The 23,706-nt window shown below is 47.9% G+C and overlaps 1 protein-coding gene across 3 annotated transcripts in view; it reads left to right on the forward strand.

Moving 5' to 3' along the window:
• The first annotated feature begins 266 nt into the window (after positions 1–266).
• LOC122154826 (muscleblind-like protein 3) overlaps positions 267–23,706 on the forward strand; it is a 36,863-nt gene continuing 13,423 nt past the window's right edge. For all 3 annotated transcript variants that reach the window (XR_006166916.1, XM_042807049.1, XM_042807050.1), the window contains exons 1-4: positions 267–290; positions 7,294–7,458; positions 15,429–15,629; positions 17,044–17,280. Coding sequence is in view for 2 of the 3 variants with exons in the window: in XM_042807049.1 (XP_042662983.1) it covers positions 282–290; positions 7,294–7,458; positions 15,429–15,629; positions 17,044–17,280 (612 nt within the window). In the remaining variant the exon portion in view is untranslated. The remainder of the gene's footprint in view (positions 291–7,293; positions 7,459–15,428; positions 15,630–17,043; positions 17,281–23,706) is intronic.

Below are 23,706 nucleotides of genomic sequence, written 5' to 3' on the forward strand. Positions count from 1 at the left end.
ACAACACTGTGTGCAAATGCCTGCTCAATGGCAAGTGCTTTCACAGAGCACTAACCCTCCAGCATCCCTACAGGTGTCCAGAGAGGAGCAGAAAAAGCAGTAGAACTGGAAACCTTTGAGATGGGTTGCTTCAGAGAGATGGAGTGCTAGCAGTTGATTTGGGAGTCACTGACGTGGCACAAAACAGTTTCCGAACAAGGCAGGGAACAAATCATTGGAGAAACTTTTATGTGACAAGCCACAACAGCTTTGAAAACCAAGTTCAGTGGCAGTCTGGAAGGATGTGCTTGGTAAGACTGTTCAGTTTTGTTTTGTTCTGATGACTTGAATGATGGAATAGAGAGTATGCTTGTTAAATTGGTAGGGTGCTCTGAGCTGGGAGGAACTACAGGCACTTTAGGGAGCCAGATGTGGAGTTGCAGTCTTGACAGGTTGGAAAAATAGTCCATAAAAAGGGGGTGTGAGTTCAATAAAAGCAGTACAAAATACTGCGTTTAAGTGAATCAGCTGCATGATACAGGATGCTGGGTAGGCAGTAGTTCTGGAAAAAGCTTATTGAGAGCGAATCAAAAAAGTTAACGTTGTTAGAAGGAAAAAAAAAAATGTCACGCAGGATGTATAAGCAGCAGTGTCATCTGCAGGACGTGAAAAAAATCTTTATCCCTGCACAGCACTGGTAAGGGTTTAGCCTTGAGCACAGTGCCCAGTGCACGCACACGGCGGCAAGGGTGCAGGCTGACGGGGGGAGCAGCCTAACGAAAGGCTCGGGGACCACGCTCACGAAGCTGAAAGAGCATGGCTTGCCTAGAGCAGAGAGGTTTGGGGAAGGCGGATAGGTGTGTCTGCAGCATTTAAGTATGGGCCCTTCCTCAGAGGAAGGGAATAATTCCTGTTCTGGCCCTCTGGGGTAAGACAAGTTTTAGGCTTTGGTTGCAGGTCGAGCAAAACTGCAGCTGAGAATCAAGAAAAGCCTTACAGCTGCCGGGAGAGTGATGTGTTGGAGTCCCTTGTCTGGGAAATACACAAGTAATAGGTACAAACAAAATAGGTGAAGTTGATCTGTGTAGGCCTAGGGGTGATGTGTCACTTCTCTACATCCTTTTAGATCTGCTTTTTAGGATCCTTGTAGGTGGGCTAACAGCCTTCCTTGAGAGCACATCTGGGGAGTGCTTTGTACATAATTGTACTTTAAAACCTCTCTGTAAAAGTGAGCTGCTCCAGCAATGCAGGGAGAAAAACATTGCTATTAAGCAGAAGTTATCTGATGTACTGTGCCAGGGTCAATGTTCAAGGGAGGTTGCAAGGTTGTATTTCTCACTGGCTCGGTTGGCAGCATAAGTCTTAACATTTCATTAGCCTGTAGAAAGGATTTGCAGATAAGGTATGTACAGAGCTAGGCTTTGAATTGCAGCGAGTGACAGCTTGGCTGCATGAACAACTATCTGTAAGGTGTAACACTAGCTAATGATCAGGCTCCAGCCTCCGTTGTTTTCCAGTTGAAAACATGCTATTTCCACGCTATTTGACATTGTTTGCCGAGCAGGTGGTGTCTGCTCCAGCAGTGAGATGGACAGCCATCCCTACAGCACAGCGCTCGCTCTACCTTGGCGGAAAGAGGAGTGTGATGCAACGCACTGGGGACAGCAGGATGGGACGGGTAATCCAGCCAGCATGGCAGTTGCTCAGCAAATTGCTTAGGGGCAAACCTTAGCGAGCACAAAGCCCATGAGTTGGAGAGGTGGATGGACAGTGTTCCCAACACCCTGGTGGTTTCCTTTCCTGGAAAGGGTAACTTTGAAGCTGCGAGACCCATATAGGGTGGGCGAGGGACTTGGAGCTTGGACATTGCTCGCTACCAAGTCTGCCTCCTGGTATCTCTTTTCTTAAGAGAGCAGATGGCAGTAGGGGTAGACCCGGAGCAGCATCTGCTGCTCAGTACATGTTCTTAGCTGTGCTGCACAGACCCAGGGACGGAGCCCAGAGCTCCCCCCTCCTGCCTCCCGCTGCTGCGGGGCAATTCCCGCTTTGTGGGCAGTTCTGCAGCCTGGTCTCTGCCCGCCCTCCAGATGCGGGGGCACACACCGTGGTGGCTGAGGTTGTGTTGGGTATGTGAAAGCCATGCCAAGGCTCTGGCAGGAGCGAGGATCCCCGGCCAGGAGGAGGCCTCTGTGTGCATGTGCTGAGTGGGATGGAAAGCAGAGAGAGAGCATTTTGTGCCTCAGTGCTGGAGCGACAGGCACTGAGTAAGCGGGGCCAGCACGTCTCTAAATGTGCCTCCCCACTGAGTTCCTCCTGGGGGGGTGGAAATCTGCTGCTTCATGCAGGGAAAAGTTATGTAGACAAGCTGTGTTTTGGTGCCTGGTTTTGTGCAAAACATGGAAATCCTTTCCTGTCTGGTCTCTTCTCATTCTTTTTGCTGTCAGTCATCGCACATGTCATCAGTGTCTGTGGAAAAGACAGCACAGTCGGGGCACAAGCCTACTGCAGCCTCCAGTGTGTGAAAAGCAACATTAGCTTAAAGATTTTCAGATAAGAGCTGCTGGTGATTGACGGGACATACAGTGCAGTCATTAAAATCAAAAGCATGTGTTTGCTCTGGAACCCCTCACTGGTGTCCAGGATTAAAGAGACTGTAACAAACTGCATTACTGGTGCAAACGTGAGCAAGCCTTGGGTTTGTGCTGGAAGTCTTGTTTCTGCAGCACAGCCCAGCTCCACTTCAACAGCCAGGAGAAGAGAATTCGTGCAGCATGCTTAGGGGTAGGTTCATCCAGCCTGGTGCAGTACCCAGCGTCCTCTTATTTGCATCCCTCTGAGCTAGGACGCAGATGACAAGGTGCAGCCCGGCGGACTCCAAGCAGCCAGGTGTAATGCAGGTTTTTCTACTGGGTTTAAGTGTGCTGCCATCAGTGCTGCACTTGAAACCGCTGGCTTTGTTGCACTGCAAGCTGCTGTCATGTTAGCTGGTGTCAGATGCCAGCCACTTACAGTATGCACCATCACAGCATGACTTTAAGTTGGCAACACAGAGTCAATCACATGCCAGCAGCCTACTGTAAGGGTGGGGGAGTGTGTGAGAAGAAAGGGGGAGAAGATACTCTTATAAAATCTTTTAATGATTTATTTTTAATATCAATTTTTCAAGACTTGTGAAGTGCACTCCATATGCTTTTCCCTCCTGGCTGAAGTTGGCAAAGAAGCTGATGAATATGGTCCCTCTGACTCCTTCCATTTTGCAAGGAGCCAGAAAATACAGCTATATTTAGCATGTTACCAAGGCCAGCAGCAGAGTCTGTTGCTGGGTGGTGATTCCCTGGCTGCAGGCTCACGTGCCACCAGGGACAGGGTGGGAATGCGCCTTCCCTGGAGTCAGTACTCATCCTAAATTAACAGTGACAAACTTCTCCAGTTACAGCAGGACGGTGGCACTGGTCCCAGCAGGCTCAGAGCGCGCTGTTTGCTGACACAGGTCAGTTTGAGCACCCTGCTCCTTCCCGACGCATGCAGCGACCCGCTGCAAGTGCTGGGGTGGTGCTTTTTGGTGCAGTGCTCAGCTTGGAGAGCGTCTCAGCAGGTCTCTGTGAAGGGCACTGGGACTGTCCCCTGCCCTGTGCTGAGCACTCAGTGTGCTGGAGCCACGGCGTGTCACTGCAGCAAAACTGCACCTTTTAGCATAAAGATGTCATCTGAAACTTAGGGGCCTGACTCCTGTTGTATTTTCTCATATTGTATTCCTAGGCCAGCCAGGTATAAAATGGAGTTGTCCTTATTTGTCCCCAGCCCTGTATCCACACGGCAGATTTGCTACCAGTTCCCTGTTGTTTTCCCTGCTGTGTTGCAGCTGGTACTGAGAAGTGAATAATGGCAGTTTCTCTGTCCTTCTGATGGCTGAAATAGGTCTTGAAGAGCATACGGGGTGCTGAGAAATACTGAGAACTGTGGGTGTTGTGATGGAAGTGTAGAAGAAGGGATCACCCCTACCAGTGCTGGAATTCAGAGTATGCTAGAGGTGCCCAGCACTTTAGAGCTAGACATCTTGAAAGTTGTTTCGGAGCTGGATGTCTAAACTGGGAACATTTTATATCACTCTCACTCACATCACCAGTTACTAAAATTCATTGTCTGAGAGATGAAGAACCTGCTGTGGTGTTGGAGAGGGTGACCTGACTCAGCAGCAGCTTCTAACCTGTCCTGGTGAAACGCAGTGGTTTGTGGTGCTCAGGATCAAAATGATGGTGAGGAGGAGCTAGGCTGAAGGTGTGGTTTTCAATCGGAGTTCAGCGGTGATTCATTTACTCTTCCTGCAGCCCTGGAAGGCCTGACAGCCATCTTGCACTTCACAGCCTTCGCTCTGCAGCACATCTGCACAGCTCAGTTCCCTGCAAATAGATGTGCTCACGGAAATCAGTAGCACTCTGTGCGGGCACTGATTGCTGGTCACAGCTCTGTCTTCAGGATCAAGGCTTTGTGCTGTATGTTGGGGTTTTTTTTGTTTGTTTGGTTTTGGTTTTTTTTGGTTTGGTTGTTTTTTTTTTTTTTGGTTGGTTGGGTTGGGTTGTTTTGGTTTTGGTATTTTTTTTTTTTTCAATAAAAACATTCTGTTTGTAGAACCCCCTGTTGGAATTAAACAAACTGTTTTGAGAAAAAAGTAGAACAAAGCTTCACACCAAGCTGGGGTGACTGGTATCAATGACATACAAAATTTCAGTTGGAATAGCAAAGCCCTTTTTGAGTTGAAGATGGCCCTGTAAGTATTGTTTACAAAAATAGCAGCTTTTTCATCTTCTCCATTCCTACAGTGTAGAACCATCTATACAGCTTTATTCCAAATTTGGTAGAAATTAGTGTTTTCCCAACCCAAACACTTGTGCCGAGTTTCAACCAGGAGGAATTTCTAAGGCTGATGTGTAAGCCCTCGAAGGCTGGAGCTGAGGATAGAGCAGCTGCCTGGCCATTGACAGCCTGCAGCTCTGTGGCATCTGCTCCTGCTCTGCAGCAGCCTGAGCAGCCCCCCAGAAGTTGTGGAGGTGGAACACCTGAATGCTGGGCTCTCGTTGGGCCCCAGGTGAGGGAAAGGCTGTGGAGGGACCTGGTCCCGTGCAGCTGGGAAGATGCCCTGAAAGGGATAATCCAGACGTATCTAGTGCTGATGACTCTCCTTCTCCTTCCCAATTAATGCAGGTATTTATTTACCTTGTGGTAATGCTGGGTTGTCTGAGACCGGCTGGCTGCACGGTGCCATTTTCCCCTCACTTTACGCAGATGTAGGAAAGTGTCTGGTGATGAAGATTCATATCCTGGAGCCTATGAGCAATTAACTTGCTGCTGGGGATCTGGGGCTGTTGAGTTTCTGAGAAGCCAAAGCATTAACAAGCCTCTTTCTTTTTGAGTTGGTCGTTGGGAGCTACAGGGCTCATCTAGGAGCGAGGCAGCAAGTTTCACTCTGCAAAAGCAGGCTGCTGAAGTTTGAAAGTGTTTTTGCCTCCCCATCGGGTTTATCCCATCTCTTCTTGCATTGAGTTATTTGTCTCTAAATAACAGCAGGGAGCCAGGAGTTTTGTTTAACACTGATCTCCTTGGAGCAGATAAGAGGGAAGCCTGCTTCTCATGACACTCTGTCGTACAGCCCCTTTCACGCCACAGACGGGCTCTGCAGCCCTTTCCCCAGTGAAACCATTATCCCCAGCAGGGAAGGGCACAGAGGAAAGCATGCATAAAGCTTGCAGATCTTTGGCTGCTCTTCAGTGACCTGCCTCTCTCTTGGCACGCCGAGGAGCCTGGCTGGGGGCTCAAAAGCAGCCCCTGCAGCTGGGTCACTGTGTCGACTTTGTGAAGTGGTACCCAGGCTGTCCAGTGATTCCACCCATACATTTGTACAGGCAGAGACAGATCTTAAAAATCCCCAGGGGAGCATCCTGGATGCAGGCAGGGGCCCATCCCAGGGGTTTCCACCAGTGTGTACCTTGGGTGCAGTGGTGTGTAATGGGTGTAGCCGTGTGGACCTGGTTGTGGGGTTACAGCTCTGCCGTGTGTGATCCTGCCGACAGGAACAGGTATGTGGGGTCACCCGACGTCCCCCTTTTTTGAAAGCAAACTTAATTACACTGAGACTGAGAGCTCGGTGTCCAGCCCTTGATAAGAGTGCCAGGGACGGGCTGGGTAATGGATGATCCTGCTCCTTTGCTGCTGCCGGAACAATTATTAGTTATCTGTCATGTAACAGCTCTGTGGTCCCCAGGCCTGGACTTGTTTTATTAGGCTCGAATAGCTACAGTAGAATTACTTCCTCAAAAAAATTCACCATAAGTTATTTATAAAACTTATGCATAAAGTTGCATAAAATGTTTCTTGTATTCTGTATGCCTCTCTTTCTTGAGGAGCGAGTACACAGAGAAGGGGGGGGGAGGGAAAAATATTTCCAAGAATTATTTCATCTTGATGACAAAATTCTTTATTAGTTTTCTATGTTCAGTGGACTTGGTATTTATCTTCATATACTTGCAAACACTATTAAAGCAAGGCACGGTTTATACATTTTTTTTTTTTTTTTTTTAATTACAGTTGTTGATTTGAGGTGATCTGTAACATTAGTGATCCTTTGCATTTTAGGAGCCGCTGGCTTCCCTAGTGCTTCTGTTTAACTGGGAGGGTGAGGGAGGAAGTGGTCAGTGATGCAGCATACTGTGGCTTTTGACAGATGAGAGTGTGAAGAGGAAATTGTTTCAATTCTTCCTCCAGTTGTGCCTACCAGTTCTCAGCATCTCACTACATGCATGTGAAGATCAGAGGTGCTGCTTTACATAGCTGTCATCTTAATGTTTTGCCCAGTGCAGCTGGGGAAGTGGTGGAGACAGTTTTGTTTCTCGCTGTCTGGTTGTCAGGGCCAATTAAGTGTCTGGTGCTGGGAGGGAGTTGAAAAACAACCCACAGAAGAAAGCGGGGAATTTTTCTTGTTGCTTCTGGAGCTGTTGCCACTAACTTTTGAAAATACCGGTATTTGTGTTAGACTTTTTTCTTTTTTTGCAGCAATCATTTTAACATCAGAAAGCCTAACTTTTGGGTTTAGCTTGACAGTATCCAGTTAGTGTTACAGCAGGAGAAGTCATGTTGCTCTTCTCTTCACCGAAGTATTGCACTTCTATAGAAAAATCACAAAAGAGGCACAGCAGTTACCAAACTGCCTCTGCCTAACTGATTGTGGTGTTACAGTAACCCAAACAATCCTTAATTAAATTTTTTCTGGCTGCCCTGAGTGTTACATTCACTGAAGTGCTGTTTCATTATGTTTTTTAGGGCCGGTGTACCCGAGAGAACTGCAAATATCTCCACCCTCCCCCGCACTTAAAAACACAACTTGAAATAAATGGACGCAACAACCTGATCCAGCAGAAGACCGCCGCAGCCATGTTTGCTCAGCAAATGCAGTTCATGCTACCGGGCGCGCAGCTACAGCCAATTGTAAGTTACAGCAAGTGAATCGGCGGCGCGCTGCTCCGTCCTTCTTTCGTGTTTGCTCACAGAGGCCCCAGCCCCGTGCTTTTGCTCAGGTGGCTGTTCGTGCTGCATCTTCCAGAGGGATGTCTGATGCTACCTCTGCATCTCCTTGCAAGCTGTGGCTCCCCTTTCCTCTGACAACCGAGGAGCTGTGAGATTCAGGGCACCGAGTGAGAAGGGTTTTACCACCAGGTGGTTATTTGACCAGTTAATTCACGCACATCCCAGAAGTCCCGAGTGGCTCAATTCCAATGGATCTTATTTTGGATAGCTGTTTTACACTGGGGTGAGGATGCTGGAGTTCTTCCATGCTGTAGCAAGAGGCTAGTTGACTCCCTGGACTAGATGCATTGTACTGGTGGGCTAAAACTGGGGAAGGTGACCTTAATATATTTTTATGCCTGGGGCTGAGACCCATTTCACTGCAGTTGTCCCAGCAGAGAGTTGTGCTAATGTCACAGCCCTGTCACTTGTTTTTCAGATTAATGCTGTTTTATACTAACATCAGGAATGATTTGCTTTTCTTCAAGTAGGGAGGGAAGCCTGTGGGAGATGGGTGTTTGCAGAGCAGGTAGTTCAGAGAAACCTTTACAGCCTGTCCTTGCTGTAGCCTATTGGTTAAAACAGGTTTTCAGGCTGGAGAACCCTGTTGTTCCAGGGAGAGGATGGCTTTTGTGTCTGCTGGCTGGTGTATCTGGGATGGGGTGATACTTATCAGCTGAGTTTGAGTCTGTCGCCATGCATATTTTAAGAAATGTCAGAGGTCTTGAAGCACCTCTTTGGTGCTGACATAAACAAGCTTCGAGTTTTTAACAAAGAGCCTAATTAGGAATTCTCTTTTAGGAATGTCTTTCCTGGGGTGATGTGCACTTGATGTGCAGTTGTTGGGTGAGGTTCCCTGTGCTGCGCCACACGGGAGGTCTGGCTGGACCCCTCGGACAGGCTCTTCCAGCCTGAAGATGTGCAAGTCTCTGAACCCACCTGCACTTGGCCTCTTGCTGTCCCACCTACAGCTTCCCTGCCCGAATGAGGCTTCAGACTCAGCAGCTGTCATCTCAGCTTTGACAAGCTGGAGAGTCTCTGCTTTATCCTCACAAGAGACTGGTGCTGGATGCTGTTGTGCTGTTTGGTGTAAGAGCTTGCAATGATTCTGTGTTTGAGGAGGGAAAACTGGCCAGTGTCCCTCCATGATGGTGCTCTCTGCCACCGCACGGTGGCATTTCCCCAGTCTGGTGTGTTCCTCCTGTCTTGTAAAGGCTCTTCCATGCACACCCTCATTCCGACCATCCTGCGTGTGTGTTAGCAGCTTTATCTCCACCCTGCCATGTAAGCTAGGGAAATGCTGTTTATTCTTCCCATTTCGAAGATGGAAAAGTGAAGCAGATGAGAAAATGAGCCACAGAATTATTTAGTTGCTTTGCACCTTAAACTCTAATCTGCTGTAATCTTTGCACCCCTTTTTGTGGAGTTCACTTTTCATGGAAATATGTGAGCATGAGAAGGAAATCCTGAATTCCCACAAAATGGTAGCACTGGTTTCCTAGCCCTGTACCAAAAGCAAACCTTTCCTGTTTGGGGCTTTCCTCTGTGGGGAATTCACAGTGACTGGCTGTTCAAAACATCTTTGGGATTTCCTCTTTGGAAAGTTCCCATCTTCCCATTTTGCAGTCTAGCAGGTCCAGTTCGCTCCTCCTGCAATTCCACTTCTGCCTTTTAAATTGCCTCTGAGACCGAATCTGATGGTTTGTCTGGTTAGTGCTCTCATTTCAGAGCTAACCTTATCTGATGAGAAAGGTCCCTGGTTTCTAAATTGTGCCACGAGAGAGACATGGGCAAAGAAGAAAAATAAAATATTGTTCTGCAATGACTGCTCCGTTCCTGCTTTCCCACACTTTGCTCAGAGCAAACGAGCTCTTGGTCTAATTCCTGCTGCCCAGCTTGCTCCACACCAATTTCAGGACAAACAAGAGATTGCTCTTTCACCTGCCTTTGATTTCCTGAAGATGCTGCCAGTGGAAGCAGGCTTTGAGAATTCTTTCTGTCTTTAAATGAGAAGGGTGGGGCCTCCTTCTGGATACACATGAAATTCTTCAAAGCAGAAAGTATTATATCAGATGCAGCGGCGGAACAAATCCCATGTGATCAGAAAGCTGATCAACGGGATGCCTGCTTAATTGGGATGCTTGCCAGAGAGGAGATTGGGAACAGAGTGCTTAATAGGTCCAAACAATAGCTGAATGCTTAGACATTTTAAAGTGCATTTTCACCAGAAAAGCTACCATATTAAAAAAAAAAAAAAAAAAAAAACCAAACCCACAAGCAAACAAAAAAACAGCACTGACATAGCAGCTTTTCACCATGCTTCCTGAAATGGCATTGGGTGTGTCTGTCTGTGAGCTTGCATCTAAACATTCACTGCCACATTTTCTTGTACCACTGCTGACATGCAGCAAGAGCTAATCTTCCTGATGAACCAAGAGCCAGGACCCTGATGCTGGCTGTTTAATGGAGGTGCTGCTTGGAGAAGAGCCGTGTCCCAGGTGGGATGCCTGCTGCTCATGGAAGCCTACTAGGTGTGAATTAACGGTTGCTAGTGTGAGCTTATTTCTCTGAAGTCTCTGGTGGTTCTCTGATGTTGCTGCTAACCATTTGTGCAAAGCTGAGAATCACATGAATGTTTGGTGCCCATGATTCAGTTTTAAACAAACTGCTTCATACAGCGCTTTAAAACAAGTCAGGCAAGGACATGGAGCTGACTGTTTCCACAACATGGTGTATTTCTCTGGGAGACACCTCGGAGAGACCATGTAGGTGCCAAGTAAGAAGGCTTTACTGAAGGTTTGACTTTTGAAAGTCCAGATTGACCGTGACTGCTGGCTTAGGTTGAGCTGTTCTGGAAGCTCTCTGGGCTGGTTTTGTGCCTGCAGCTGCCTCTGCTGCTGCCCTGCAAAGTTGTTTCCCCCCTCTGAGCTCTCTTTGTTTTCAAGCTCTTCATCTTTTATTCCTGTCAAGGTCTCTTTAGCCGAGACTGTCTTGACAGCTCTGAGTCACCCATGACCCTGAAGACAACCCAAGCTTCAACCCAGCCCCACGTCCTCTCCTGGGGCACTGGGACCCTGCTGCCCCCCCCTTGGTGCTGATGAAAGGGTTAAAGCATAACTTGCTTGGCCAGTGATGCTTGGAACAAGTGCTGGAGCAGATTTCAGCAGGTGTTTTGGGCATGCATTTGTTCCATGCAGCAAAACCTTGATCTGTATCTCAGCTTCTAGGCAAAGGCAGAGTGGGAATGAATACGCATGCGTACCCTGGCCCACCCGGGAGCTGGTGACTGCCAAGAGTGCTGTGGGGCGTTAACACCTGACTCCTACACTCCAGCAGCCCATAAATGAGATCTCCTTTGAGTGAGGAGTGGGTCTTTGTGGTCTGATTGGGGAAACGAGCATCTGTGGTAGTAGGTAGCTGGATGCTTTGGCTGGTTGGATTCACTCCAGCTTGCTCAGCCATCACGTTAGAGGGATGGTTTTACAGCCAGGCCCATGCAGTTGCATTGGAGGGGAACACAGGTTTTTGCTTTTTTTTCTGTGCATCAATTATGTTTTCAATATCAGGGTCTTCAGCCTTGTCAGAACAACATCTTATCTTTTATGTTCCTGTCACCAGACTAATAAAAGCTTCCACTGTTTTTTGTGTGCTTTCCGTGTGTTGCTGCTTATCAGTGACCTGTCTCCTCTCCTTTAGGCCATCAACACCTCTGTATTTATACTGGTGGTCTCATTTCAAGCTTTCCCTTTTTAGGGTCTGAGGTAACTCAGAATCAACACTTCCCAGCTGAGACAGCATTTGTGTTCGACAAAACACCAGCCGCTCCTCTGCCTTCCTCTTCACACCCACTCTGTGTTTCTTCTCTAGCTTTAGCACAATTTCTGCTAGGCAAATTGAATGCAACTTCTAGTTTGTTAACAAAATCAGCTGTTCCAGGTTCTGTCACCACCAGTGGTGACAAATGCCCCTCCCTGGGACTGTTCCTTCTCTCTGCTCACACCTTCAACCCAACAGCTCCTATGCTCGGGGTCTGTGAGGAGCTCAGAGCTGTTGAAGTCCCCGGTAGCCTTCCCCCCGAGATGTGTTCTCACAACAACCATTTCAGCTGCATTTTTTTTTATGATTATTCTGATTCTTACAAACATTTTAATACTCGGTAAACCAGTCTTGTGAGCTGCTACCAGTCTGAACCCCTTTGCCGCTGCACTGTAGCCTGTTTTCCTCTGCTCAGGAGTTATTTGACAGTGTCTGCATATGTTACTGTTAATAACAGTTTGCAAGGAAACCTGCCCCTGTTTTTCCTGCATTTGCAAGAGCTTTAAGGGGGACAGCAGGGGTAGGTGGTGATACTTTCAATCTCTCTGTTTTGCCCTAGAACACACCACCAACTAAACTGAGACTTTTTTTTTTTTTTTTTTTTAGTGTATAGTCATAATATTGATCTGTCAGGTCTCCTGGCTGAGTGCAATCACAAGAGGTAGATGGAAGGCATGTTGAGGGGAGCAGTGCTGTTTGGAGTAAAAATTACAGTTGGGTTCTGGCTGCAAGGAGGAAACTTGCCTGAATTCCCTCAGGACAGGCCTGGCACGGGGGACCTGCACAGACGTAAAGGGAGGAGAGACTTGGCTGGCAGCATTTTTATTACTGGTACTGATGCATGAGCCAGACTGGATTTCCCAATCCAAGACAGGCAGTCAGGGCTGGCAATGAGTGCAGCCCATCTTTTCCCCTCATCAGCCACAATAAATACAGAGCTCCCTGATGCCAGCTTACAAAGGAGCAGTTTTCAGTGCGTTTAGCACAGTTCAGACTTAAACCCCCAGCACTTCCAGACTTACTGTGTTGAGTGAGATCTGCTTGTTCTCTGGCTGTGCATCCGCTGGGAACGCCTGCCTGGGTGCCGGGTGTCAGTCCCTGCCCGCGGGCAGGGTGGGGAGCAGAGCTCTCGCTTTCAGTCAGCGGCACCGGGTGCACGGTTCGGGCGGGCAGAAGTGGTTGTGAAACCTTGGGAACGCAGAAACCAGATGCCAGGGCATGGAAATGGGTGAACAACCAGCAGCAGTGATAAAAACCCATCCTGCTCCTTCACGCCACCCTCTTGCAGGTGTCCGGGATCATGAGTAGATCACACTCCTCAATTGTTCCTCATGGACATCTTTCCTCCGCTTGCTTCAGCTTGGATTTGGATCCATTAGCCCTTGCTAATTGCTCCCAGTGAGGAGAGGGGCTGCTTTTGAGGAATGGCCTTAGAGATGGGGACTGTGTTTCAGGGAGCAGAACCCGCCCCCCAGTTTGTAGTGGCTTTGGTGGAGAAGCTCTCATGTCATCTCTTCATTAACGTTTCACATCCATTCCCACCAGTTTCTGGTGGATTTACTCAGTGTGAGGCACTGTGAGCCCCCAGCCTTCCTCCCTGGCTGCACAAATGTCCTGGCATCCTCTGCCTGAGCAATGGGAGGAGCATTTCCCCTCCATCTCAGAAACCCTTTAAGTCCTTGGGCTGGCTCCTCGTTCTGTTCAAGCCCAGGCAGGGGAAGCCTGCCTTAAAGGATCTGCTGATATTTTGGAGCAATGTCTGTGCCACACCTGCTGCCTCAGGATTCCCAAGACTGCTCTGTTAGGTGCTGGAAAAACGTGAAGTAGATTTGCCCACACATTCATGCAAGCCACGTGTGCTGCAAGGTTTGGGCTACTATGGGTATGTAAAACAAGTGCTGACAACATGTCAGGCCCCAACGTAACCCTGTGCAGCCTGGCCAGGCTGGAGAAGCTCCTTCAAGTAGCATTTATAGCGCAAATGGTGACAGAAGTTCAGCAGATGCCACTGTAATTACTGGTACTCACACAAAAGAAAACAGTCTAATGGATGCTGCCTTCTCACTAAAGCGTTCAGGGAGTTACAGCATTTGAAGATCCTGAAAGAGCTTTTCTAGCAGCAAAAGGTGTAAAATGTCTGGGAGCCACAGAGAATTGAAAGGGAGAAGAAAATGATTTAATAAAGGGCCATGGACTGGGGGATCTCTGGGCTTAATGGTTAAAGTCTCCCATCAGCTGAAGCGGGATTCGACTCAGGCTCAAACGAAGGAAGATTGGAAATCCCTCCCAGAGAGAGGATTATTTGGTTCTGCTGCACTTAAAGCACCCAGCACTGCTGACTCAGAAGGCTGTGTCTCCTTGCTGAGGAAGAGAAAGCTGGACGTATGCTGGCAGTGACCTGTCATCCCCTTTCCCATCAGCACAGGAGCTGCCCGCTGTCCCTCTGGCCTTAGGAAGGGGGCATCATTAAGCTAAAGATAGGTTAGGGCAGCTTGGCTGGTGTTACTGTGGGCCAGCTTCCTCCAGATCGCAACAGGCAAAGTGTTTCCTGCTGTATGAAGGTACTGGGATGAAGATGCTCTCGAGAAAGACACTGTCTACATATAGCTCCTTTTAAAAGCCCACAGGACTAGAAGTGCCAAAATAAACGCAAGGAGGGGATGATGTGTGTGGCCAGAAAAATGCCCCAGGCCATTCTGTAAGCACGCTTGTATTTATTGCCAAGTAGAGGTTTTAGCCACCGAGGACAGCATCACATATGCCTGTAAACATGAACAGCTTTAACTATAACCCAGAGTTCACAGTGGAGCAGGTGACAGAGGGGAAAATAAAAACGGTTACAAGCCGCAGGCTGCTTCCCCTGGGGGTTGCGCGAGCCCCTGCTGCAGGAGCAGGAGTGCTGCCTTGCAGGCTCTGGTCTTTGGGGTGAGCAGGGGGGATTTTTCCATCAGCTGGAATTGGTTGCGTTCCCAAATGCACCTCGGATCCGGTGCCTTAAAAATCAGACAAGCTGCCTGGCTGTAGGGGCTATTCACAGACTTTAAACCGAGCAGCTGCTCGGGAGCTTGGTGTGATCTCGCCTCCCTGGCAGAAGGGCAGCTCCTTTCCCAGACCAGCACTGCTGGAGCAGTTCATGCCAGGGAAGTGGCTCTGGCCACCGGCGCTGGGGCTCTGCTGCGCTTGGAGAACCTGCCTGCCTGATGCAGTTGAGGGACCTGAAGCAGTCAAGATCTTTACGGCCCGTTATTCTGTCTCCTCATGGGAACACTGCTCCTTGCAGCACAGGTGGGGTCCTGGACCTTGTGCTGGCCCACCTGAGCCATCTCATCTGGTACACTTTGTCCATGGCTCTTCCAAGCCCATGACCCACCTGCTCTTGCCACAGCCACGAGGTCTGTCACGCTGTGATACAAGTGAGTTTGGTGTCCTCTTGCTGCCATTCACGTGGAGCATCAGGATACTCCTGCAAAATGGCTTTTGCTCAGCAGCTGTTGGCAGTCTGAAACAAACCACTGATGTGCAGAATGCTAGACCTCCAAGCATACTGTAGCAGAGATGCCTCACTTGACTCATAAGTGATCCCTTTTGTCTACCTGAGCCACACTAGCCATGATAACGTGGAGCTCAGTGCAGGCTGATAGTGAATTCAACCATGTAGCTCATGGAGGTTACCTGCTTCTGGTGCTGCAGTTTACCTTGGGGTCTCTGTACAGTATTGCAGTGTAGACATTTAGAAGCTGAGACATTTATTTGGGAATGAGAAGTCTGTTTAATTTGGGCCTGCCCTAATTGCTGGCATGAAATCCTTAATTGTGTCATTAAACTATAAAGATCATCAATATGCTTTGATCTGACAAATAAAGATGCCTTGTGTTCACGATGAGTCACAAATCTGTGAGTGAGGAGAAGCGAATAGATCGCAAGTAAACGGCAATAAATGAGTAGATTGGAAAGCACAGCGTTTTGATGTTGCTAATCAAATTGTCTAAAAAGATTGAAGTGATGCAAGGCTTTGATGGGTATCCAAGACAGAGCTTTTTTAACTAATATTTTGGTTTTCCTCTTTTTATACACAGACAACGTTTCCTGTGACTCCATCGCTTGCAACAAGCCCCACGATGGCTTTTAGTCCCTACCTGAGTCATGTTTCTCCTGGGATGGGCTTGGTTCCTGCAGAGCTTTTACCAAATACTCCTGTCCTGGTTTCCGGAAATCCTACTGTTACAGTACCAGGAGGCTCTGCTGGGCAGAAACTGATGCGTACGGATAAACTGGAGGTATTTGGACGCCTGATACGATACTGCTGGTGGGAATGAACAGTCCCAGCCGTTGCTCTCTGCTAGAATGACCCGGTGCAGCACAGTGCAGAGTTTAACTTGCAGCTTTCCTAACACAGGGCTGCTGCTCTCTGCTTGAGCAGACTCTCATGTGGGGCGTGGTCCCAAATCCTTGGAAGTCACTGGAAATTTGGGAGCACTCACTCTTCTGATTTCAGTAGGCGCTAGAGCAGGGCTGGGATTGTTGTTTGCCGTGTGTGATCTGCCGCACTTGCAAAAATGCAAGTAGATGGTCTGCCCTTTCACTGAGTTGAGTGGGAGACATTTTGGAAGTAACACACACTTTTCTTGTCTAGAGATGGGCTTATTGACCTTTTACAGAAAGCTTTAAGCATTACAGTGTTGGGAGTGGTGAGTATGGGACACTGGAAAGACATCTTCCCCCCCCCCCCAGCCGGCTGGGCACGCTGGGACTTAGTGTTGGAGGAGTTGCAAATGTCTTTCAAACCCTAAGCAGAGGCTCTGCAGGAGATAAGGGCTGAGGACCTGAATTCAGAGGCCCCTGCAGGTGTAAATTATAGCACAGGAAGGCAGTGAAAAAGGGTGTAATTTCAAAACACATTGTTTTGAGTTATGCGCTTTATATTGCCTTGCTGACGTCTCACCTTTCCCCACAGTCAGACTGATGGTGCACTGGTACGTGATCTACACCACCAGCTCTAGTCCTCAGCAATTTCTCTCAGTTTCTCAGACAAGGAAATCTTGCAGATCCCTTTTGTGAAACCTTTTTCTCTGCCTTTGATGCTTCAGTGCTCCTAACTTACAAGGATCTGCAAGATCTTCATAAAGCTAGCGATTTTGTCAACACCTTATGAACATGTTGCAGTGTAATCAAATGCACTGTCACGTAATGCCAGACTGAGACTGATTATGTGAAAGAGGCTCCTTACATTAAAGGAAAGGTACTCATTGCAAATAACAGCAGCGTGCAACATTTAGAATTAAATGTCCTACCCAAGAGTGTGCTCCGTAACAAATACATAATGCAGGTGAGACACAAATGGCAGAGTTATTAACATTTAAGCTTAAGAGACAGGGGAGCAATCCTGGGCTCCAAAAGTTTTGGCAAAATGAGATTGATTTCCTGGGGTCATTTTCCATTCTGAACAAATTCTGTACTTCACTTGCATCTGGTAGTTGGCCTTGATAACATTGTGGGTTTTTTCTTACCCTGAACCAGTTGTGAGTAGCACCAGTTGCCCCTGTGACTGTTGGTATATGTGCTACCCAAGATGAGCATGGATTTAGTATACACACGTGGTTTAATGTGGCCAACTGAACTGATACTCTGTGTTGAAAATACTGAATGAAGAGTAACTTGATGTTCTGCTCAATAATGTGACTTTCTTTTAAGGTTTGTCGAGAGTTTCAGCGTGGAAATTGCACACGTGGTGAGAATGATTGCCGCTATGCTCACCCTATAGATATTGCAATGATAGACACAAATGAAAATACTGTTACAGTTTGCATGGATTACATCAAAGGTCGATGCTCTAGGGAGAAATGCAAGTACTTTCATCCCCCTGCACACCTGCAAGCCAAAATCAAGGCAGCTCAACACCAGGTGAACCAGACAGCTGCAGCTGCAATGGTAAGTAGAGCTCTTCTCAAGCTGTATTTCCACTGCTAAGAGATGTCATTTGTGTCATATGTGGTGTTTGTGGAAAAGTAGTGCTTTGTAAATGGCTGACTAGAGAGCTGAGAGCATGTGCGATAAGAATCCCATTTCTTCATCCTTTCTGTGTGCTCACCACAGCATGAAGCCCTGAGTGGCGCGGTACATCTCGCCGGTTAGGGACACGATGACGAACCCTGTGATTTTCTGACACGGCATCATGACGTGACATAAGCAAGTACAGCAGCACTTGGAACCAACACCTTCCCCGGCTATGTCACAGGTGTCAGTTTAGCTTCCTCAGTACACAACAAAAGGAAAGACTGCCCATCCCATAACACATCCTCTGCAGGGAGATCCTGGCCTGTTGAAGTCAGTAGCAAAATTTCCACCGACTTAAAAGCAGACAAGATAGCAGCTGTCTGAGCTTAGCAGACATGTGCCTGGTGCCTTCACCAAGGCTTTGTGAAATGACAGGTCTCAAACCAAGGGTGACTTCCTGGCCACTTTGATACTTTGGACCTGGTAGAGATGGTCCCACCGGCATTTTAATTTGAACTGTGACTTCTATCTAATACCTACACTTCTGAAAACGAGTCAAGGAAGACTTTCCAGATAAAATTCCTAGCTGGAATAAATGTTTGCCATTCTGCTGAATTCAGTGTAATGGCACCTATTTATTCCAGAGATGAGAGAGCCTGGGGAGGTTAGAAGAGGCCCAGGGGGATCTCAGCTATGTGTATAAACTCCTGATGGGAGAAGTAAAGAAGACAGAGGCAGGCTCTTCTCTATGGTGCCTAGTGAAATGACAAGAGGCACAAACTGAAATTTGGGAAATTCCATTTAAACATAAGAAAAAACATAAGAGAAAACTTCTTTACTGTGAAGGTGATCAAACACTGCAACAGGTCGCTCCATCCTCAGAGATACTCAGAGCCTTCCTGGAGGCAGTCCTGAGCTGGCTGCTCTAGTTAACCCTACTTTGAGCAGGGTGTTGGTCTAGATGATCTCCAGAGGTCCCTTCCAACCTCACCTGTTCTGTGATTTTTATTTTTATTTTTTTTTAATAATATTAAAAACGTTCTTGCCTTCTTTATTCAGAAGTAAGGCTATTAAAATTTTTCTAAATACATTTAAAAAAAAAACAGTAAAAGAGGTTGCTTTTCCATTCATGATGAAACATATCGCAAAACGAGGACAATTCTAGAAATTAAACAACTGGCCTCCTTGTAGTATCAGCACCTGGAATTTAATTTGAAGAACAAATTTATACTGCAGTATTTGTCCTGCAGTGTCTACTAGATTTCTTACTATTTTTATTATCGTTGAAACAACAGCCCAGGTCTGTTGAAAAAGAACCTTCTGAAATGAAACTCTTGTGTTTTTTACGATGGAATCTTTACTTTTTCACTAATTATCTAGGACACTGCTACTTAACCAAAGCCAATGCATGTTTTATTCATGCTTCTAGCTTCTCTCAAAAATGTAATTAACCTTATTTGTATGCTGTTAACTAGAACCTTTAAAATATTTATTGATGGCTTGTTGCATCACCCCAGCTACCAAAACAGCTTACATTATTCATTGACTTTTCAAGGTTTGATGCGTTTACTGTACCTGTTGAGGAATAAGACTTTTATTAAAGGGAAGAAGGGTGCCTAGTTTTCTTGGGTCAAAAAACATACGCCGGACAAATGGGCGTACCTTCCAGAATAGATTTGGAAGGACTGCAAATCTAAATTCAGAAGGTATTTCTGAGGGACCCGATCCTGCAGTTACTCGACGTGCACAAGCAGTAGCTTCACTCGCTGCCGCTTGGCCGAAGTCGGTGCAGCACAGTCAGATGCAGGGGGTCGGGCTCGGTCCCCAGGTCAGGACGGCACCTGGGCGTGCGCTCGACCTGCCCCCCCGGGCCGGGGGTCCTCCCCTTGCCGCGGGCGCCGACCCTGCGCGGCGGGCAGCTGCAGAGCCCGGGCTGACGCTGACGCCCCGCGCAAGCCCGGCGCCGCTGCCTGCGCGCTCCTCACCCCGCGGGGAGGATGCTCCAAAGCACGTGGCCCGCGATGACATTGCTTTTAAAACTCACTGAGGCGAAACAGCTGACTAGCCACCAGGCCAGGTAATTACTCAGCCACCCCCATTGCGCATGCCTCGTCTTTTTAATATATTGTATAATGCTTTCACCTTTTTTTATTTTTATTTTTTTTCTCTTCGCCTCTCCAAAATGTTGCTCTCTCTTGACACACCTCTGCTTGCTGTTTTTGTTACTGTGCTTGACCCCCCTTCCCTGGCCCATTGCCATCATGTGCTCGCTGCCTGCTAATTAAGACTCAGCCAGCTGTCAGATCACTGAAGCGACCGCTCGAGGCAACCTTTGACCTGGTACTTGGACCTTTCACCTTCTCGCTTTGCACGTAACCATCTTAGTCTGCATGAAAGCCTTCTGCACTTGGTCTGTGGTGTTAGTTTAGTGCCTGGGGAGACTGCCCATCCCGGCCAGAAATGTTGCAGTGTGCGTTCAGACATGCCAATCCTGCGCCCCGCACACCATCCATTAACCATCCGAGCTCTGCCTCCTGAAGCCTGGATGTGCTTTGGAAGCAGTGAATAATCTTGGAGGGAGTCAGCTCTGGGTTTTGAAGTGTTTTTCCAAACAGCGGCAGCTTTGGAGTCGTGATGTTTTGGTGAGAATTTAACCCATTAGGTCAGCAGTGCGCTGGGTATGCTGGAGGACTGGGTGAGACGGGACAGATCCAGCAACTTTTCGTCGTACGCCCAACAGCACCGCCCTGCCTGGCAGTGTCACGCTGGTACTGCCCTGCAGAAGGGTGTTCTGTGCAACGGGCACGACCCAAATTTAGGAGGGAGAGAGCTAAGCAGCACCCTGGGAGGTGTGTGCTGGGAACTGAAGCAGGGGGGGTGCGGGACCTTGGTGGTGTGATCAGTAAGCTGGGGAGGTGGCTGCTGTTACAGCTGGCTCTGCCTCTGGTTCCTCCCGCCGGGCCCCGGTGGGACAGTGTCAGCAAAGGGACCTCGCCCTGGGTGCCTCTTCCTTCAGCCTCAGGCACGGTATCTGCTCCCTTCAAGCTCTCTTCGTGTAAGCTACCTTTTGGTTAATTTTCTGAGTCTCAAATATGTTTTACCTGTTTTCCTGGCACTCATAGTGAGACAAAAGCCATCTTGCCAGTCTGCTGGCAGTTCTGGCTCCGTAGAATACAACTCCTTCCCATTCACCCCAAATAACGAGGGATCCAATACATGCTAAAAAAATACCAGCTCCTGTCACCCAGCTACAAGGGGCTGAAAGGGAAGGGTGGGCACAGAGGAGACCTGAAACCTTCAAGCTGGTGTTGCTCTTCATTCCCAGAGCTAAAAAGCAGAGGCTGATCCACTCCCCTTTCCCTCTGAAGATTGGGTTATGGGGTTTTCTTTAAGTAGCCAGGAGGCTTGTTTCAGGCAGCAGCAGTAGGAAACCTTGCTAGGGACCAGCTTCCACCAGCAGTCATGGGATTACACTGTAAATGGCACAACAGCCTCTCTCTCCCCGCTGCTCACGGCTGGCACGGATGTGGCCCCGAAGCCAGCGCAGGCAGTGACGGGATGGAGCCTCGCTGCCCTTTCCAAGGAGGCGAGATAGGGCAGAGAATGGGAAAGGCCTTCAACTCCCCTACCCTCCTGGCCTCCCCCACTGAACAAAACCCCATCAGATAAGTTACTTTTAATAGTCTTCCTGCTCCGAAACATCTGAAGGTTTGCAACTGTGTTGTTGGAATGTGCCACCTCCTCTGAACCCTTGGGAAAGGCTGCACCAGAGAAGGATTTACAGTGGTGATAAGAGCATGTATAATCTTCAGAGGAAACTACTCAGATTGCTTCTGCTGCTTGGCAGGGAACGGGTGCTACCTGTGCCCTCTCTCAGATCGTTTTGTATTTGTCATGCCTTGGACTGAAGCAGCAAGCCAGATGCAGAATCAGCCCCTCTCTGCTAAGTGCAAAGGGGTGAAAGTGTGATCTGCTCCCAGGAGATAGCGATCTGAGGGGAACTTTGAGGTGCAATTAAATTGTTTGTTGCAAAGATTTAATCCAGTTCTTGTCTCGCAAAAAATAACAAGAGAGGGTTGTTAACCAGCACGTGGGAAATTTTGACTTTGGCATCCAGTGCGTATTTATCTGTCAGTCATGCTGAAAGATTGCTTTCCATGCCATGCAGGGAAGTGGCACAAACCTCTTTGTTCAGATGCTTATGTTCAAGCAGGAATGTGGCTTTCCCAGCCCAAAAATGGGAGGCTGCCTGGCATTTCTGTAGTGGGAATTGTTCACTGGGATCAGTGCGGGCTATCACATGGACAGTGAACTGAATTAACCCTTTCACCTGTGCAAATGGTCTGATCATGTTGCATATGTTGCGTACCCATGTGTGCACGCAAACACACCGGCAAAAAAGAAAGTTGGAAAAAGTTACTGTCAAAGGCTCCTGCTACATGTGTAATGGTCAGAGCTTGGCCAGAGGGAAATCACAAGCAGCGGGGAGGCACTTGCTACAGAATTCAGTAAGGTCAAAATATGGTGAGGAGTCTCCCATCACCTTTTGTAGGTGCAGCAGGACACGCTTGGGGGATTCCTTCAGAACCAGCACATGGTGCAAGACAGAAATGTTGTATCCCCTGTGAGTTATTGTATTTCCTGCAGGTCCTGACAACAAAAATTCTGGCCCATTTCAAATGAGACACAGTTGTTTGCTCCTGTGTCCCTGCCAGATCCCTGTGCAGCAGCTATATTGGCCTAATTTCATCACGTGCAATTTTAGAGACCTCTCCCAGGCTGTAGTCGTAGCTTGGGGCTCTTACCTCAGCACAAAGGATGAAAAAGTGGTGAAGCCAGATCCTTCTGTCCTTCTGGGCCCTCCTGCACCTTAGTATCTAAAATAAGATAGGTTGGCAACAGGAGGAGCACATCTTCAGGGCGTGCTCCTGCAGGAATGCTCCCCCAGCTGCTGGGGTGGGAGAGGAGACCCAGAAAGCTGTGCCGAACCAGAAGCAGACCGAGAAGGGCTCCGAGCTCCTGCGGCCGCAGAGCCCGCGTGGCAGAGCCGGCCTTCAGGCTGCGCAGAAGCTGCTGCAGTGTGCTTGCTTCTTTAGAAGACTCTGGAAATGTTGCATTTATTTGGGCTTCTCCACTCGCCTGCTGTTCAGGCATTTCCCAAGGGGCTGCAGCAGGGGAGGAGGAAGGGTGATGTTAGGGAGGCACTGGGGTTGTCCATTGTGCGTGGACATCTCTGTGCCCTGCTGGTGTTTGTGTGCTCCCTCTGAGCACAGCGCTGGGCTCAGGAATTGTCCTGTAAAGAGCCAGGACGTCACGGCGGGGTCTCAAAGCCTTCAGCTGTTCTGCTTTTGGCACTGCCATTATGGGATAATGGAGGTTTTGGGGTGGTGACAGTCTTTGACCAAGAAGCAAGGAGTCAAAAGTCCATTATGTGCCTGGCACAGGTGCTTTGCTATAATTAGTATTTTTTTTTTTCTGAGGAGGATTTTGGAAGCATCTGAAAAAAAGAATGTTTAGCAAATCAGGCACAGTAAAGAGCATGAATTAAGCAGCAAGTTCTACAGTCACTGTAAATCTGTAAAACACCTCCAATGTACATGGAGCTACTCCACAAGCTGCAGATCTGTCCCATGCCTTGAGGAACATTCATGTAGCCATCATTAAATAGTCAAGCTGTAGATACAGTCAGAGTTAACGTGGATATCAATGAGGGCTTACCTAGAAATGGAAACTCTTAGTTCTTTATGTAAAGGACCTCGTTGTAAAATACAGATCTTAAGCAAAAGATTTTGGTGTTTGTGTCTGAAAACATTGTCCTGTGTTTCACTGCTCCTTTGGTACTAGCCAGAAGAAATCTGGAAAGATTAGGTCCTAATGCTGGCACTGGATGCCTGCTAGCGTTAGCAGAGGATGTGTGCATGTCTGGGGGCAGTTTTGCAAATGCAATTTCTTCTTCTAATTTTCTTTTTTTTTTTTTTTTTTTTTTAATATTAAAACCACCCAAAAGCCACCATGTCAATAGAGATAGGATGGAGTAATGTTTTGCCTGGAAGTATCTTGCTTAACATTTCTCAGATGAGCAGTCTCCTATAGCAAATTAAATTTAAAGTGAAACCTGTTTCTAGATGGTGACAAACTGTTGCAAGCTTTCACTTATATTCTGTTGTGTGTTGATCTTCATAGCACTTTAAAATCTCTTTACTTGTGTCCTTTCTTCCAAGTCTGTGTGTTTGTAGCCTTACCTGTTCATTAGCTAAACTTCCTCCATTACCTGCCCTTCACTGTTACCTATTCAAAAAAAAAAAAAAAAACCCTAGGAGTGATGACCCTGTTTTTCAGCCATTGCTTTGCTACGTGGTA

The sequence above is a fragment of the Tyto alba genome, unplaced genomic scaffold (assembly GCF_018691265.1).
Source record: "Tyto alba isolate M040663 unplaced genomic scaffold, T.alba_DEE_v4.0 Super-Scaffold_5, whole genome shotgun sequence".
In the NCBI taxonomy this organism is placed as follows: domain Eukaryota; kingdom Metazoa; phylum Chordata; class Aves; order Strigiformes; family Tytonidae; genus Tyto; species Tyto alba.